The sequence below is a fragment of the Xenopus laevis genome, chromosome 4L (genome assembly GCF_017654675.1).
Source record: "Xenopus laevis strain J_2021 chromosome 4L, Xenopus_laevis_v10.1, whole genome shotgun sequence".
Classification (NCBI taxonomy): Eukaryota; Metazoa; Chordata; class Amphibia; order Anura; family Pipidae; genus Xenopus; species Xenopus laevis.
Window position 1 is genome coordinate 105,074,185 of NC_054377.1, and position 20,309 is coordinate 105,094,493.

General features: G+C 39.7%; 1 protein-coding gene across 1 annotated transcript in view; it reads left to right on the top strand.

Moving 5' to 3' along the window:
• Positions 1-20,309, top strand: part of LOC108714423 (putative ferric-chelate reductase 1) — a 49,926-nt gene that overhangs the window by 4,287 nt on the left and 25,330 nt on the right. The window contains exons 4-6 of the mRNA XM_041591055.1: positions 1,254-1,345; positions 1,453-1,570; positions 2,726-2,762. Of these exons, the coding sequence (XP_041446989.1) occupies positions 1,254-1,345; positions 1,453-1,570; positions 2,726-2,762 (247 nt within the window). The remainder of the gene's footprint in view (positions 1-1,253; positions 1,346-1,452; positions 1,571-2,725; positions 2,763-20,309) is intronic.

Genomic DNA, 20,309 nt, shown 5'->3' on the forward strand with positions numbered 1-20,309 from the left:
TGATCTATTGGCGTGCCCCCAACAGTGGTACCAAGAATGGATACAGAACAGAGAAGCAGTTGGGTACTTAAGATATAACAGAGGAGAGATCTGTACAAGACAGAGATAGATTTTAGAGTCATCAGGATAAAGATGGTACTGGAAGTCAAAGGGGCTAATTAGTTGATCAAGAGATGTATTGTATAGTGAGAAGATTAGTGGTTCATGGACAGAGCCTTGAGGGACCTCATCAGAGAGTTCAGGTGGTAAGAATGTTTAGTTAGAGGTATGACTAGATCCAGGAAACTTCTTGTATGCCTGGGGACAAAAGCATATCACAAAGGTGTTGGCAATCCACTGTGTCAAAAACAATGAGGTTTAAATATGGAGAATTGTAATTTAGGTTTAGCAGACAGAAGGTCATTAGAGACTGGTTTTAGCAGATTTGGTGGGTCAAGTAGATTTAGCATACAGAAAGTGGGTTAAAGGAGAACTAAACCCTCCTCTTATTTACTAGCCCCATTGGTCCTCCTCCCTGCTGCTTCCCTGCATAGCCCACTGAATGTCGCACAGACCTCTGCATGCAGAGTAGCGTAATGGAGTAGCGTATTGGAGCTCATGGGTGCCATCTTAGGTAACTTCAGATAAGTTTGGTAAAAGACCGCCAACACTAAGGGTTCTTTGCGCATGCACAATTGGAGGCTGTTTGGTTTTTGCGCCTACTGCACATGCACTGGAAAGCTCCATAGATAGCCGAAGGGAAGAATAGGATCCGCAGATGGCACCCGTGAGCATGGAAAGGTCTGTGCGACATTCAGCAACAATTTTTCCAAGTAGTAGGCGTATGCGTGTGGTGCCTAGTGGATTTGATTTTCTCTTTAGAAGTAGGGTTTAGTTCTCCTTTAGGTGACTGTGGGCGACATGTTCTAAAAGTTAGGGATAGGGAAGGTTATGGATAAGACTCCCAATACACCTACTCCAGGAAAACAGTCAAATTAAAGGTTCTTACTCACTAAATTTGTCTCTAAAATAGTAGAGAGGATCTATTTTACAAACAGTGCCTCTAAATAACAGCATTTTCCTGTTTTAATTTTTTTATAATTATTAACTTCTGGTAGGGGTAACTCTTCTCCTAAGATTCATTTATATTAATTTTGACAATAATCAGTGTAACTTTATTGATTGATATATTTTATCTTCTTACACCTGGGTCTGCATATTAATTTTATTTAACGGTGGTACATTACTCATCATTTTATATCACTTTCTTCCAGGATGCAGTCAGTCAAACTGGTGCCGCCTCCAAAACAAGTATACAGGTGACGTGGAAGGCCCCTAACATTCCTACTGGAAATATAATGTTTAGGTAAATACATGAAGTAGTCTGAAGATTTGGGGGAAATTATATACTGTAGCACATACATCATGTTTCATTGTATTCTTTAATCTTTTTTTTTCTGCCTTGTTTTCAAGGGCCACTGTTGTGAGAAACGAAAGGACATTCTGGGCAAATATTGTCAGCAGAGCACTTAATGCAACTTCAAACAGTACAGCCACACTGGGTTCTCATAACAGTGGATTCAGACTGTCTGTATGTGGTATCATTATTGTTTATATCCTAATGATCACCCATTCTGGAATCTGGTAGTGAGATTTAATCAAACCTAAAAAAAAACACACAGTCCGATGGCAATCCAAATCCTGAATTAAAACTAAATTAATTTAATGTAATTCATTGACACAGTATACCACATTAAAATAGTACAGGACAAACCGTTATTATTTTTGCACCACCTGTATTCTGGCCACAGACATTTGCTAGGTGCTGTTATTACAAAATTCATTATACTATTAACATGTATTTATATAACACCAACATATTTCGCAGCGCTGTTTTAGGTACTTAGCTTAGAAACTGGAAATAAGTAATGAATGAAAATTGCTTAGTAAAGCACAATGATCAATTTTATATTATTTTTTATTTTTATTTTTAAAAGTTAGTCTTATTATTATGACAATGTTCTAACTTTTATTCATGACGACCCCTTTCTGGCTGTTTTAGCAGCCTTTTTTCTCGTCCTTCAATTTTTCTACCCTTTAGCTTACTTGTATGTGGTAGATAGATATCATTTGACAAGTATATTGTATATGATTTTTGTTGTTATTACTCTAGTCACCAGATGGGGCTGTTAGGCAGGAAATATGCTTAAGGAGTTACTAGAGCAGACTTTACCTTGTGTCAGTGTCACTTAGAAGGGGATTTCCCTAGGTAGACAATATAAGGGAGTGAGTTCTAGGCCCAGTTAGTTTGGACTGATGAAAGGAGATAACTTATGATGACAAGGGCCTGAGGACCAATACATCACATTACAGTCCAAGTGAGAGCCAGTTAGGGCCACAGTTTCAGGGTCATAGTGCCCCTTGTTCCTCTAGTCTGAGCCCCTTTGATGAACATTTCTTGGCCAGACACCCATGGGAGCCAAGAAGGCCCCTGAGTGAAAGAAAAGACTCAGGGTGATGGGCAGTTTAAATAACTGTTAATAATGAAGATTGGTAACTGTGAATAATGTCTGTTTATATACGAGTTTATGTGCAAGACTTGCATGCCATTGGCACACCATGATACATATTACATTTTTCCATGGCCAAACTTTTCTATAAAACGTTCTATTCTATGGTTTTAGGCCATTGTTCTGATCTTTTCAGCATAAACCAAAACCATTAACAGTGAATTGTTTTTTTCTAGGTTCCCTTCACTTTTGGGCTCATGTTGATTGTTCTGAGTGTGATCGCTTCTCTCCGTGGAATCTGAAGATCAAACCAAATGTTTGGAACGTTTAGATAGAGAAGATGCTATGTAAAATGAGCACTGTTTCCTATTGACTATAACAGGAGCTGATTTCTGATTTCTGTTTATTTTTGCTTTTACCAAAGGAAATGACTGCGAACAAAATATTGGCACCCTTGTGTCACTAGCGTTTAGATCCTTAAATACTAATTAAACTGCCTAGCATCTGAGCAATCAGATGACTTGCTCCTTACTGACAATAAGCAAATAATGAATTTGCGCAGGGGTTACAGATGCCTCGGTACACAAATCAGGTTACTGTAAATGTACTATATTTTCATGGCTTTTACTCTTGAGTAACTGAGTACTTTTGTTAATCACAACAGTCATCCTTTCTGAATTTCTTAAATAAAAAGAACTCTTTCTTGTACTATGATACACAGTGTACCTAAAGTCTATGTGTGTGTGTGTATGGGGGAAACTGTGGGGGTGGTAGTATAAATTCAGAAGCATGTGCGTTTTGTTGGAACATGTATCTCATATATTAGGGGTCATTTATAACAGAGAAAGGAAGCACAATTTATGCACTTTCCATCCTAATGCACCATTAGCAGCAGCATTGCATTCATGAGAGGCAGGCACCTAGACATACCCCTGAATTATTCTTCAAATGGGTGAGTTAGGGAGCACCAGCAGGCACAGCATGCAGTGGATCCAAGTACTGGCATAGGTCAGTCTGCAAGGACAGAGTTGCCTTGTGACCATCTGTGCTGCACCCTGCACCTCGGCCCAGAATTTTAATGTGGAGAGCACCAAAAAACCCCAGACACAGGTGTTTATTAATCAACCACATATCTACCCAGTAAATGGAAGAATGCATGTTAAATAATATACAACCATTTTCAGCCAAATGACTCATAAATGGGGACTGTTAGGAAAACACTATCTGCCTGTTGTAATAACAAAACATTCTATAGGTTTATTTCTTTTGTTTAAAGGAAAACTATAACCCCCCCCCCAAACAATGTAGGTCTCTATAAAAAGATATTGCATAAAACAGCTCATGTACCTAAACAAACCATTTTCATAATAATATACTTTTTTAGTAGTATGTGCCATTGGGTAACCCTAAATAGAAAATTCCCATTTTAAAAAATAAGGGCCGCCCCCTGGGATTGTAGGATTCACTTTGCACACAAACAAACCATACATGTTAGGTCACATGAGCCAATTAACAGACAGAGTTCTGTCTTTTGCTTTCACACTTCTTCCTGTTACAGTTAGAGTTGTAGTATTTCTGGTCAGGTGATCTCTGAGGCAGCACACAGAGCATCATGAAATGGTAGTTCAATGCAAGAGATGTAAAAGGGCATGTCCTTTAATATGTCACTTTATATAAACTGTATATAAATCTGTTGCTTAAATATTCATTTTGGGGGTAAAGTTTTGCTATAAATGAATTGGGCACATGAAACATGATTTATTATGCAGTATACCCCCCTGTAAAGTTGCTTCAGGAAAAGAGGCAAGTGTTTTTGATAGCCCTTCTACCAGTTTAGGTCTCGCTGCATAACATATTCCTTATGTGCTTTTCCAAAGAGCAATGCAGTGCAGATTTTTGTAAGAAGCTTATTATACAAAGCTCATTAGTTGTCCCTTACCTTGGACAAACAAGCACACTCTCATGGACTACTTTCATTATACAGAGCCTGCTATTAATCCTTGCACAGGAACATCACCTTCCAACAATTACTTTTTAATTAGTAATGTATACTAAAAATAAAATAAACATAGCAATTATTTTTTAAACAACCTTTCCGTATTACTCATAAAACAGTTTAAAGGTAGTATGGGTACAGAATAGAGAAAGGAAAGGGAATTTCTGTTTCTGGGGCCCCTGCCACCTGAAACAGCAGCCCAGATGCTGCCCCCACTTTTTCACCATACATTCCTCTTTGGCATCATTGTGAGTCACATCGCTAGTGAAGATGAGCGCTACTGTCACTACTGGTAACTGGCTGCTCACTGCCGTCTCAGGCAATGCTCTCAACTAATCTTAGGGCAGGAGTGGCCCTGGGAGTGGGGAGAGAGATATAGATATAGAACGAGAGAATAGTAGAGAGCATTTATCATCAAACTCACAATATATTATGCTAACAGGTACAGAGTAAACAATAAGTTCTTTATATTAACATATGGTATCGCAATTGTGACTGGTGATTATATTTATATCCGTCCAGGCTTTAGAGATCTTTAGAGCATTTTTATTGCGTCACACCATGGTTTCCTGGTAACATCAAACAAAGCCACTTCATTGTGTAAAATAGAAGTAATTTTTTCTATTTCCCTAATTTCCTCAACTAGATTTTTCAGAGAAGAATGGGGGAGAAGTATTCCAGTACTTTGGGATTAGGGCCTTTGCCGCTTGAAGTTTAGCAACCAGTAACTGATACAAAAGGTGAAGAAGGCCTTGGCGTGGCAGAGGAGGAGCCGTTTCTGAGGTTTATAAGCCTGGCGGGTGGCGGCAGTAATTATTATGGACTGAAGGTTAACAGTCTCTGTCAGGAAAGGCCAATTACTAGAGAGTTACAGTAGTCTAGATGTTATATGACAAGAGAGTAAATAAGAATTTTGGTGGCATCTTGGATGATAAAAGTTGTATTTTGCATATGTTCCTTAGGTGAAAGTGACATGAATTAATAAGTGAAGTGGGTGAGTGAAGGAGAGGGCAGAATCTAGGAAAACTCCAAATCACTGGGCATGGGGAGGTGGGGGTGATAGTGGAATTGTTAACAATGATAGGTACTTCTGGAAAGTTACAGGTGTTAGTTGGGGGAAAGAGAATCATTTCAGTTACAGAGAGGTTTAATTTAAGGTAGTTCGGTGACATCCAAATAGAGATAGAAGGCAGGTAGGAAAAAAAAATGAGTTAAAAGCTCTGTTTGAGATCTAGAGAGGAGAGATATTCCACTAGAGTGAAATTCCGCAGCTCACAATTCATTTCTATGGGATTTTGAAAGGCATATTTATCAATCGGTGAAAGTGAAAGTTCACCCTTTGATAAATACGCCTTTAAAAATCCCATAGAAATGAATGGAAAGTGGCAGAATTTCACTCTAGTGGCGGAACTTCACTATTAACTTCACTCTTTGATAAATAAACCTGTAAGGAATCCTTACCCTGGTGGTCCAGTGGTGACACCCGCCGCGCCATCGGCAGGGACGCCCGCCGCACCGTCCTCCTTCACTGCCGGCTTCATAATGCGCGCCGCGCGCACTTCCGGTTTTTATAGTTGCATGCGCGCTGGCGTGATTACGTCAGCGCGCAATGGCGCGAAATTCAAATGGATTTAAAGAGACATTTTCTTTTATGTCATGGCCCGTGATAGGATTTGTTCCTGGTGCTATTAGCTGTTGCTATTCTGTTTGAATCTGATCCTGATTATCTGTTTTGACCCTTGCCTGCCTGTTTGACTACTCTGATCTCTGGAACCTGACCCTTGCCTGAAACCGACCTTGACTCTGCTTAACCCTCCTGTTTGACGTTCTGGTTTGACCTCTGCCTGTTATTTGACTCCGATTCTGCCTCAGCCCATCTGATTGATTACCCGGTTTGACCCTTGCCTGCCTGACGACTCTAGCTATCTGCCTGACGACTCTAGCTATCTGCCTGCCTCGACCCGGCCTGTCTGACCACAAATCTGTGTTACGTTATTGTACTACGACCTTCAGCCTAACTGACTTTAACAACAGTCGTGCCCTTTTGCTTGCCAGAACTCCTCGCCTTGCTCCTCTCGAAAAGTCCAGGGGGCATCTGAGTACGCTGAGGGCTCCTCCCGAAGCCAAAGGCGGTCACACTACTGGTGAAGCCGAGCTGAGACCAGGGAGCTTGGCATTAGTTCTGGTTTAGGGTGCCGACTGTGACAATACACCTATGAGATTAAATAGATGAGTTAAGGCTTTACTTAGACAGGGATTAGCATTGAGGAGAAGTTTAAAAAAATGGGATCAAGTGGGCAGGAAATAAGATGAGAGGAAGCCAAAAGTTTTGAGACTTTCTCATCAGTCACAGGGGAGAAGGAGCACAGAAGAAACTGGGAAGTGTGGAGGGAGGGAACATTAAACCTACTTTTAATGTTGTTAATAGTGTTAACAGATCAAACCTGAGACTGGGGGATTTGTCCTCCCATACAAATCTATTAATAATGTATCTAATGTTACAAAAAAATACCTTGGGGAAGTTAATAGGGTTAGCTAGTAAATAATAACAATAGTATTTTTTACAGTCTCGATTACCGAACCAGGATAGTCTCAGTCCTCTCCAGGCTTGTACTTGATTGGATATTTTATGTAGTACAGGAATAAATTTGACCTTGTAATGTTTGCTTGAGTTGTTCAAATGCCAAAGTATTTAATGGAGGTGGAGGATCAAGATGCCTCCATATGTTTGTAGATCTTTGCATTGTTACAAAGAATTACTAGAATGCGGGCTTCCTTGGCCTGGGAGGGAACTCATTAGATATATTGCTAGAATTAAGAAGTTTTTATGCACGTATGGCCCTAACTTATCTATGCGCACCTTATAGTACAAGGAAATTAAATCTCTCCGCTAACTGGAATGGCCTCAAATGTTTTTATTTACTGTATATTGAATGGGAAATCAAGGTATTGTTTTTGTTCTATAGTTAATTGCATTCTTAAAAAATTCTGCCACTTCCTCTTGGGTGGTTTTAGGCAGACCAGCATCTGTACTTGATGAAATTGTTGGAAACATTTAGCAATATGTGGTGTATAGTTATGTGACATCTGTTGGGCATCTTTAATTGAGGTAATATATGTGTAATATATACTGTATGGGTATAGTGTTTTTAGTATGTTACCAAAATGTTTAGTGATTTTGTCCCATCAGTTGTATGTTTTCTGTTTACACTTATATATGCCTTGTAGGTATATTGATCTACAAACTTTTAAAACATTTAAATGACACATGCATGTATCTCTGTTGTTAAATTATTAAGTACAGTATGATGCATGTAATTATGTCTATACTTTCATTTGAACAACTGGTGATGATTTGACACCAATTTACAACATTTTAAATATCCCTGATAGTGGATTTTTATCTGATTGTTTGAGAGGTGGAGAGCATAAGCAAAAGAGTATCCCTCTAATAAAAACCTTAACTTCATATATTTTATATTTCTATATTGAGATCAATTTTAGAAGAGGGGATATTTTTCTACTATTGTTCAAATTGTTTCTATCTACTGAAACAGCAGTCATGCATGTAATTTTAGAAAAGCATTGCATTTACAAAGCATATTCTCATGAATCCAAAGCACCTTGGTTACTTTCCACTGGAGTCGCTAATGAAAACCAAACAGAAGGTTTCCATTTGTGCTAATCTATCAATCATGTAAGTAGTTTATATTCATGTTCTCAGTGAGAATATGACACCACTAACAATCGGGCAGCATAATTGCTCATGTAATAGGCATTGCTCAAAATGGAACCTGTAATATCATGTAAAGGACAAGCAAACAATTGATAGGTCATGCAAAGCTGAAATGTCATTAGTATGCTATAGAAATACCTCAGCTGAGACTCTTCAAATGCTACTGCAAAATATAAACATTATTTTTATCCTAGCCCATGTCTTGGACTTGGGTACCAGAAGCAGTATCTTCCCCTCTCCCTTCTCCAAATGCCTTATACTTGAATCATAAGAAGTCTCCTAGACACCTTCTTTAAGTGCAACATTGTATTTGTATTTATTTGATTTATGAAGTACCACTAATGTACACAGGGATTTACAAGACTACAATTTACATCTGTGTAGAAGAGGAGACAGAAATTAAATGGTGAGGGGAAATGCACACAGGTCAAGAGTCTGTTGTAGCAATGGAAGAATAGCAAAATACTTCCTCTAGAAAGTGACTCTTAAAAAGCTTTGAGAATGAAGGTAGCGTGGAAGATTTCCTGATGCAAGATTGCAGAGTATTCAAGAGTCATGTGGTGATTGTGGAGGATAGTTTTATGAATGACTCAGTGGTGAACTGGATGGTCAAGAGATAGGCAAGGGAGTGTATGAGGGGATGAGCAGTTCGATCTAGGACATATTACGTTTCGGGTGGCAAGCGGCCATCCAAAAAGCTACAGTACTGAGGCACTGTGTGACTTTTGCCTGAATAGCAGGGTTGAAATCAGCACAGAAAAGGAAGATCTGTATGTCATCAACCTAAAGGTTATAGGAGAAGCCACAATATATGATGAGGTCAATTAAAAAAAGAATGTAGAAAGAGAAACTGTTCTACTGAAGGTGTGCATAGAGAAAAAGAATGAGAATCATGCTAAAACTGTATCAAATGCTGCAGAAAGCTCAAGGAGAATGAGTATGGAATGGAGTCCCTGGTCCTTAGCAGCATGAATGTCATTAATGAGCTTATTTAAAGCTGTTTTGAGTGAACTGTGTGAAAACAAGACTGAAAGGGGTCAAGAAGATAGTTGGTAGACAACTAAACTATTCTAGGAGCTTGGAGGAGGGAAGGGCTAGAGGGAAATTTGCCTTATCAAGGGAAGTGGGATCAGAGATAGGTTTCTTAGGTATTGGTGTGACATGCTCAAAGGCAAACTGAAATATTTCATTTGAAAGGGATGAGTTGAGTATGATATATGAAATATACAATTTTAGGTTAGTGCAGGAACAATTGTGCAGGAGGATCTTTTATGAAGTCTGATGGGAAGGGGTCGCAAGATCAAGTGAATGGGAGTGTGCAAATGTGTGAAAACGTGTGAATGAGTGACCAAAATTATAAAAAGCAAAAAAAAAAATAGTAAACCTTGGTAAAAATGTTGTAAATGTGTATGCCTTACTTGATGATAAGCAGCTAAAACTGAAGGAGGGATTGTTTTTACAGAGTCTTTGCAGCAAGTCTATGATAGCAGTGCTGGAGGACTGCAGGAAGGGCTCCATCAGTAGATACATGGTCTTCACGTCTGCTGTGTGAGACTGATCTCAGGATTATTGGATCATACAATTCCCTAGGTTTGAACCTTAAGATCACTTAGAAGGCCTCATTTGCTAAGCTTAATGCAGCATGCAAAGTGCATAAAAAGGCCACCACTGGGCATTTTTGCTCTTTGAACACTGTGTTCATCTTCGGCAAATGGATGCAGGCCTTTGCATTACATTTTGGAGTGCAGAGACCTCGGCCATGGGCTTTGGATCCAGCGTTGACTGCATTAGTCAGCACTGGATCCAGGAGTGGCAGCCCAGCAAGGTAAATAGGTGTCCACTAGCCTGCTACCTGCCCACACATACATTGTGTATCTTTCAGACATGAAAGGTAGGAAGCAAAAGAACACAATTTAAAATAGTTATTTTTCCTTTAATCTTGTGTCAGGGTTATTCTAACAGAATAGAGGCTCCATCAGGCCATCTAAACATTACAAGTCAACAGACAAATTTCATTCTGGAGAACCAAATAACTATCATTCAAATTTTATTGAGCAATGCACAACATGTTTCATAACATGTCCTAAACATGTTGTGCATTACACAACAATAAAATGACGAGATGAATTATTTGGTTCTCCAGGGAGCAAAAGGACCTTCAAAGTAAAATTGTAGATGCATTAAAAAGGAACAGTATCTCCATTGGCCCTACACATTTTGTGCCCCCAGGGCACTTATCCATGGGCTATCTTTACCTCCCAGGAAGTAGGTATTTATAACTACAATAAATATAAAATCTTTAACTTTATTTGTGGCGGCAGTTGTGGAGTTTTTTCTGAGTGCTCGATACCCCTCTTTTTGTACCTTGCTGGTTTATCTGCTCCCTAAGCTGAGGGCCTGGGACTGGTGTACCTGGACCACCTATTCCATGTGGTGAATGATCCATATATTTTGTGTCCTGTGCCCCCTTTTTCAATAGTTTAATATAATTAGCAAAAGGACCTTGCCACCTGCCCTAAGGGCATTCTAATGTTGCTGAGCATTTACAGCTACTGTAGGTCTGCTAGTAGGTCTCACAATGTTTAATATTATGTCACTTGTCACTGTGTATTGACACTCTCTGCATTACTATAAATAGTCACAAGTCACTATGGTTTCTGTATCTAGTCTGAAATCAGACACTGGGGTCACATGAAAGCACTTTTGTTGCCTTATTGTGGCAAAACAGTTTATTTACAGCTGGATGACTGTGACGTGACATGCTGATCTAAGAAATTGCCTCTTTGAACACGTGAGTATACAGTATATATTGTAAGAGGTGTCTGTTAAATTACATTGATTTTATGTGTATTTCACCAGTTTTAGGCTAGTGAAATACACACATGTAAAGCTGTGTGTTTAGCCAGCTCAGGAAAAGTTGGATAATGGGTCCCCGAAATGGAAGAGAGCAGATGGGCTTCCATTCCTTACCTCAGTAAGGGTTTCAGCTGCCAAGCTAGAGGCATTTAAGTAATTAAGCTACCGGTGAAAGAACTTCCCCCTGGATACCTCCTGGAGTACAGTAGGGTGAGGGGCCCTGTGTAAACATCCTTGAGGGGAGGAAGGAGTTTGTGTGCACCTGGGAATGAGTGTGATTCCCCTGTGTTGGAGAGAGCTCCAAAGGACTGGAAAGGATAAGAGAAATCCCTACCAGGAGACAAGAGTGTCTCAAATGTGCCCAGAGAGGATTCTGGGATTTGTGTCTGCTGAAAGCCAGTGAGGACTAAAGGAAAATGTGAATTAACATGTACACCAGTGAGGGTGTGAATTGGGACTGTTAACGCTAATGTGAAGGACTGTGTGTACCTAATACGCAGTGATAAAGATCAGTGGCAGCCAAGTATGCATTCAGTGCGCAACACCTATATGCACCCTACAAGATTACATCCCTTCTGTCCTTTGATAGAGGGAACACTTGGTAGTATCCGGAAGGGAGAACAGGACTTATTGCCCAAGGTAAGAGGAGCTAACATCCTGATGGACAGAAGGGAGGTGATCTCGTAGGGTGCACACGGGTGTTGCACACTGAATGCATGCTTGACTGCCACTGATTAACCTTTATCACTGCAGATTATGCACACACGGTGGAGAAAGTCCTTCTAGGTAAGAAATGGCAATTTGTCAAAAAATGATGTGGGTCACGGTTTACAATAGATTATACACAGCGGTGGTTGCAAGACTTAGTCCATAATCTGTCACTTTGGTAATACTATAAAATGTGATTGTGGTGTAATGTATCTAATTTAGAAACACTAAGTAACTGGAGGTTTTAACAGTGAATGAAGTGATATTATATGCAACAATGTTACAAGGTTAACACTTACTGGAAGCATTTCATTTATAATTGTTTTACACAGGAATTTGCCTTGACTCATACAGATTTGGTCTACGTCCTCAAAGCAGGTCGAGGATATGGTAGGGGTATGTCACGGTGGGGTGGATAGCTGAGATTCACGCCAAATACTTTGTATTTACGGGTGGATTTTATTGTGTTTTGTAACTTTGAGAAAGGCTGGGGAACAGCGGAAACTTTTGTGAGTGTTTATACAGTAATAAAAGCTTTTAAGATGGTAAGACCTGTGAGTGCAGCTTCTTCATGGGTGTTTTGATTGAACAGATGGTGGAGAGCACTTAGGCAACATGGATGATTTAAAGGAGAAACAAACCCTTAATAAAAAAAAACCCTACCCCCACATCTTACATAGACCCCGCTCCCTCCTCTCCCCCAGCCTAGCTGCACCCCATCACTCTTTACTTGACCCTCTGTGCAGATTCTTTCCAGCAGCGTTCACTGGCGCCATCATAGGCGGAGGCTGATTTTTTTTGTATGGAAAGGCTAAAAGTGGCCATACATTGGCTTAAATCATGCAAAAATGAACTGACATAAACTTACTCAGAGTGGTCCTCTGACTGCTTTTTAAATTTGCTTCCGTTTTCTATTTTGATTTGTTTCTGAGATTTAAGCAGTTTTATGTAGCTGAAATGCTAACAACTGGCTTCAGCTCGGCAGCTCTCTATGAAGCTCTCTTAGGGGTATATTTATCAAAGAGTGAAGTTACAGATCACCACAATCCTCTAGTGTGACATTTCACCACTCTCCATTCATTTCTATGGGATTTGTAAAAGAATATTTATTAAAGGGTAAAAGTGAAAGTTCATCCTTTGATACTTATCTTCCTACTTATCTTCCATTGTGAAATTTGATTAGAATATTGGCTTCTGTCCAAAGTGACAGACCTTGCCGCTATATTGTTCAAAAGAGTTGTTTGGTGCCAGGGCTGGAACTAGGGGTAAGGGGAAGAGGTACATGCCTAGGGTGGAATGCTGGGGGAGCACAAGATACATACATACATTTTCTGTAAGCCTACTCTCTAGTTAAGGGCCCTGGAAAATTGCTGGTTCCAATTTTTACAGTAACAAGTGGGCGGTGATCTGGACTTCTATTCACACTACCAACCCCCACCCCTGTCTGGTCACTGTTGTAGAGGGGGTGTCTGGATGCCAGATTACATTGGCATACTTTTCTTGGTCTGGCACTGTTTGGAGCCAAGGTTTGCCCCATGATCCATTTCATTTTCTGATATCAGGAGAGTTGACAGCTGGAAGCAGAGGCAATCCTGGGCTGCTGCCGGCCCCCCTCTCCCGCTCTGCGCTTAAAAATCAGCGTCGGAGCAGGTCTCTGCACTAGCATAGACCGATTTTTGGATTAAAACCCAGAAGTTTGGCTCTTAAAGTTACAAGAGATGGCTTTTTGCCGCCTCTTGTAACTGGCTGCTCGCTACTGGCTGAGGCAAGGTTACATAGTAACATAATAAGTAAGGTTGAAAAAAAGACACACGTCCATCAAGTTCAACCCTTTTTTTTTTTTTTTTTAATCTGCCTAACTGCCAGTTGATCCAGAGGAAGGAAAAAAAACATCTGAAGCCTCTCCAATTTGCCTCAGAGGGGGGAAAATTCCTTCCTGACTCCAAGATGCCATGGGACCAGTCTCTGGATCAACTTGTACTATGAGCCATCTTCCATATCCCCTCACTTGCTAAAAAGCCATCCAACCCCTTCTTATACCTATCTAATGTATCAGCCTGTACCACTGATTCACTTTCCAGCTCTCCCTGTAACACCCCTTTCCCTCCTCTAATCTCATTGGCTCCCTCCTGTCTGCTGGGAGGAGCTACTGGTGAATAAAGCATCCGACCCTTCCTTGTACCTATCTAATGTATCAGCCTGTACCACTGATTCAGGGAGACAATTCCACATCTTCACAGCTCTCACTGTAACAAACCCCTTCCCAATATTTAGCTGGAATCTCTTTTCTTCTAATCAGAATGGGTGACCTTGCCTCATGGCAGGAGCAGCCCTGGCTGGAAGGGGAAGCTTGATATACCTTAAAGGAACTGATGACTGCATTTCTGCAAGATGGTGGGTAATTGTAGAAAATAAGATACAAATAAAAAAAAGCATATTGTGCAAGCTATGAAAATACTTAATTTCCCATCACATATAATTGGTTATACTTATGTTTAAGTGTGTAATAGCTTAACACTTTAATTTTGTTACTTCGACCTTTTTTTGCACCTATCCTGCCCTAGTGCACCATAAAATATAATCAATGCAGATTTTGACACATATCTGACACTGTCAGACGACAAAAGTGAAAGGATCAGCTCAGAAGGCCACATTACTACTTTACGTGAACTCCAAAGTGAACTTAACGCGTTTATGAATTTCTGAGAGACGACAACTGAGATCCGTGACGTCATCATTCACCTGGCTTCAGAACGTGGCGTGTGTTCTGCCTCTCAGCCTGCCCCACTATGCCTGTGATTTATTAAACCTATTATTTATGAGAAAGGTGGGCAGGCAACCTTCCAAATAAGAGCTGGATCAAAACCCTCTTTGGAACAGACAGTGTAAATCATTGAACTCAGTAAGGGTCTTTTTAAAAAATTAAATTTCTTTTAATGAAAATCCGCCCATGGGCGCCATCTTCAGCCTCTTCGGTAATCTTTGGAATGAGACTGGTGCTTCTGCAATTTTCGTCAGTTTCGGAGCATGTACAGTCGAAAAAGAAAATTGCTCCAACTGTGCCACTTCGCCTGTTTCATATTGTGTGTGTGTATGTATATGTGTGTGTGAATATATATAAATATACATCCCAAGTAGAGACCGCACTCACAGGACTTACAAAAATACAAAATATTTTATTGTGGAAAACTAACGTTTCGTCTGCAACTCAGCCTTTGTCAAAGTTACAAATGCAAATGTGAAACACCCCTATATACCTGGTAAACGGCGCAAAATTGCGACCCACCGTCGCATGGTGACGTCTCCCACCTACTATTGGTCCAACTGGCATCCTTAATTTGCATTTATTATCCCTTCTATTATATGGCAAGTTTTTCTATTAATCCTGTTGGTATCGCTAATCCGTCACTTGTATCACTAATCCGTCACTTATATCAGGCTCAGCAAGCTCTAACGTTATTGCTCATCTCCGGTCTCTAAGGTCCTTTCTGTAACTAATGTGTATATCGTACCTTATATATGTAGTTAATCTCGTACTTGATTTCTGCCTTCTCCTTGCAGCGCTGTGTGCCGTGATCCCAGACAGGAAATACCATCGCAACACTGAAACCACCAATGTGAACCTGTTCCGCATACAAAGTATCGATGTGCGCCGGCCATCATATGATTTCCGATCCTCTAAAGGTGGCCATACATGGATAGATCCGCTCGTTTGGCGATGTTGCCAAACGAGTGGATCTCCCTCCGATATGCCCACCTTGAGGTGGGCAATATTGGGCAGATCCGATCGTGGGCCCTAGGGCCCAACGATCGGATCCTAGCATTCGGCAAACGGGCGGTCTGATCGCGGGACCGCATCAACGAACAGATGCGGCCGCGATCCGACGGGATTTTTAAACCCATCCGATCGAGATCTGGCCGACTTTCGGCCAGATCTCGATCGGGGAAGCCCGTCGGGGGCCCCCATACACGGGCCAATAAGCTGCCGACACAGTCTGTTGGCAGCTTTTATCGGCCCGTGTATGGCCACCTTTACTCTGCGCAACCAGAGCGTCCTGTCGCCATGGTGATGGCTACCTGAACTCCATGTGTGATTAAGTGCTTCCGGAATCTTTTATACGTGCAGTGATATCAGTGTTCAATCTAATAATAAATATATATATATATATATATATATATATATATATATATATATATATATCCCTTATCCCCATAAAGTGTATTAAATAAATAAATAAAACACGTGACAATAAATGACTAAAAGTTTCTATTGTTCGTAATGTTATCTCCTCCAGTGCATGTTGGTCTTAATGTGCCATACGTTATATGGGAGAAGATGTCGCCTAGAGTGCATTTGCTATGTGCTACCTAAACCGTGCACATTCGAATGTATAGTAGTGATCTTTGCCCTGCATTTAGACCCAGTCCTATGCTAAATTTTTCTTTAATGATTCATTAAGAATTCTATTGCTTCATTATACATTTTACGAAGGGACTAAGTTTTACCTGTAACTTGGTTTTAAAAATTAGTGGTGAGAACAACTTTCCCTTGTTTGTTATAGTTATACAGGAGCAGTGTCCAGCTCCATGTTGTAGCTTCCACCCTTCCCAACTACATAGTCAACTATAGTATAGGTGATCCCACTGGTAATAAAGGGGCTGCTATGTTTGGGAGTTATACTTTGAAAGCAGCAAGTAAGTTGCAGGTAAAACTTACACAACCTACACAAACAAGGAAGTAAAAAAAATTTTCAACCGTGTGCTGTGCTCGTGGTTCTCTTTGCTCTTTCTTTCCCTAATTTACATTTGCTAGAGGAACAGAGAAAAGCCCAACAATACCAATACGAGTATTTTTTCAGCTCAAAACACAAGTGGGTTTGACAGACCTGTCCTGAACTCAAATAAGGACCTGATCGAAAGCCAAGGCTGATCCCCCCCCCCCCGCATCAGTGCCATAACCTCACTAATGCCCTTGTGCCAGAATAGAAGTAAATACCACCCGCAATGTTCCAATAACTAGCAGAAAGCCTTTCCAGAAGAATAGAGGCTAATGTTGGTAGTACATTTATGGGCCTATTTATCATATTGTGTAAAAAGTGGAGTGAAGCATTACCAGTGATGTTGCCCAGAGCAACGAATTAGCTATTAGATTTCAACAGTTTTAGAAAACAAAAGCAAATATCTAATTGGCTGCTATGAGTAACATCACTGGTAATATTTTACTCCACTTTTTACACAGCATGCTAAACAGACCCCTTATTGTTATAACAGCAGCACCTTCATATTAATACCATTGGTTTGGGAGATGTTTGACAGGCCCTATATAGTATATTGACTTTGTTCAGTTGTGCTCTTCTATTCACAATGATAATCTGTCAGATTTCATGCCGAAAAATGTAGATTAGCAACAGCTAGAGAGTTACAGGTTGGATATATTTGAGCTGGAGTCCTTAAAAATGCCCGGTTAAATGACATTTCTATGGGACATATCGTACATCGTATTCTATGTACTATATGTACCTGTACTTCCTTTGGGGGATTTTATTTCATGGATAACCAGTGGACCAGTGTATAATTGGATGCTGTATTCCATTTGTCACTACAGGGGAAGGAGGTATTCAATATTTATGGACATGCTCACATTTGATGCAAACTATCTCCAGGCAGAATGTAGTTTCCAGTGGTACTGTTTCTCCAGGGGCACCTCGGATAAAAAGCAGCAGGCTCCTAATGAGCTGTCCAGATTAGTAAAATCCCTGTTTCCTGTGCTCACTTGGGGGAATGCAAAGATGACTCAAAATGTAATGTTAAATTCAGCATGTGAACATTACAGTTTTATTATGCACAAACAGTAATAATGCTTTTAATCATTATTAGTCATTTTAATATATATATATCTTATATCACTATAAGATGTTAAAGTCCTAACCTACAGCACATATGCCTCAGTATCAGTAAATGTGATATAGCTTGTAAAAGTGCCTTTAAACAGGGTGGCATCATTGCTGTGATATTGTTTGTTCTAAGAAATCTGTATTTTTGCACATACAGGCCATTTTGATTGCTAGTATAGAAAATCTGATTGCCTTCCTTCTATCTGTGTGTACTGACAGATATGCCTGTACCTGTTAATGGACACACAGAGCAGATTTTGGCACAGAAACAATAATGTAGATATTTTTGTATCTGCACCAACATGCCTTCTACCCTAAATCTGAATGGATAACTATATAAAACTGCCCCTTCTATCATAGCTTTAATCATCCACAGTCCTACACATAAAGTTTACTTAAAGACCCCCCAGGAGAGGTTCATTTAGATCACTATACATATGGGACCTTTGCCACTTCCTGTGACATTGATAAAAAAATACTATTTAATAGAAAAGTTCATATTGGGGTGGAAATGGAGACAGCAGCTCATTGGAACTTTTCCTTTACTGGCTGTGACCAACAAGTGGATGCAAACATAAATACGTGCTGTTTATTTTACAACTAGGCAAAAAAGCATTTAAGGAATGTTTAGGTGCAGCCAGTAACATTTCAATTGAGGTTTAAACATCCATATATTCAAATGCTGCTTTTGTAGCCTATTTGATTTTCTTACTAACAAAGATTTGTATTTAAAGACAACTTCACGTTATTGCCTTGAAGAAACAAAGTGTACTTAGAATGAATAAGCATCGCTCCAGGGACCTTGTAGATAAAGGCGGTAGCAGGTAATTTACCCCACCCACCTCTCCACACCATACGCTCCAGGTGTTTATATATACACCGGACACATTCCCGTTCCACTGCTCCTGGATACAAGCTGCTCAGCTCTCTCCAGGTCTCCTCGCACCTCTGAGCTGTATCCTCATCTCTGAAGAACAAGACAACATTCCAGGTGTGAACGCTATTACACAAACCAAGTATTCATTGTGGATTTATTCAGAATTAGGGCTAACAGATGTAGGGACCATCTGTTCTCTGTATGATACATGAGTGCTGCTTTTACAGTATGAAAGGTGTATGTTCTTAAAAGATAAATGTTTAATGGATTGGTGTTTCCCATTACCATTTTACCTGTTACTCTTCACAAATATTGACTCCAACAGCAGCATGCCTAGTTACCACTGGACTCCAGGCAATCCCCCTATTTAGCAGTATTTTTCTTTTAAAAATGCCAATTTGGTAGACCATTTTACATTATCACTGCAATGTCAAATATATTTTGAAATTTAACTTTTGGTGCAGGGATATGTCCAGTAATGAATTTCGCTCAAGTGCCTACTAAATTCCTTTTCAAGGTGATCACTCCAGCTATAAATAACAGACTTTGACAGTAGGAAAGAACTAAATTGTGCCAATTGTCCATTTTATATATAGTTTTACATTTCCATTTTTAAAAATATCATACCTGTCCCCATCACATTAGTCTGTGTTTTGGTAGGCAGTTGTTTGCATACAGATTTGATCAGTTGATCAGTTGGATCTTAATGTCAAGGTGTTTGATCAGGTGTTTTTTTGGTGTTACTTTCGACCCTCCTGGATTTTATATGTACAATGATTTTATCTTTTATTGTAAGTTTTTGTAAGGCTCCTGGCTATTTATTTTTACTGAAAAGCACAAGCTGTCATACAGCCATAAATCTGACAAAGAAATGTAGTAAATCATGTCACATTGATACTATATGCTTATGTTGCGTTGACTTGGCTATTCATGAATGGGGTGATAGGCACGCACAGTAGAAATAAGCATGGTATTGATTAATGAAGGCTAACACTCTAATCCTGTGCCTTCTTAGGTATGTACAGAGAGAATGATGTCCAGTCCTGGTGGGAGATTGGATGTAAATATTCAAAAATGCATGATATCAGTTGTATTTGTTATTTGGACATAACTGTCCGTCAACTCTTCCTAAAGGGCCAGTAATCACACAGAATGGAAATGTCCTAAATGCATTTGCACATGAAGGTCAGGATGCTTTTAATATATAAAATAGATCATCCTTCTAGATTTCCTACTATATGGCAGGTATTTCAGGCATGGCATCCGTTATCCAGAAAGCTCCATTATTTTCAAATGATTTATTTTTTTTCTCTAATATTTAAACAGTACTTTATACTAGGCTATAATGAATCCTTATTGAAAGCAAAAACAATCTTATTGGGTTTATTTAATGTTTAAATTATTTTTTTGTAGGCTTAAAGTATGGTGAGCCAATGGAACAGAAAACCCCTTATCCAGAAAAACTCAGATACCAGGCATTCTGGATAACAGGTCTCATACTTGTATACTAAATCTACCCTTGCGTGAAGCTGTGTTTAGTTAACTGAGACAATCGCAAAGACAACATAGCACATAATCCCAGCAACTGAAATAAATATAAATATAGAACTCATTAGTATGTCAAATCAATGATTTTAATTTTCTTTTTGTGGCATTAATAGCCATTTACTTGAATTGTAAACTATCTCCAAAAGATGTACAGTAACTGTGTTATGAATGAAAAGAGAAACGCTGAATTTAATCAGAGTTACAT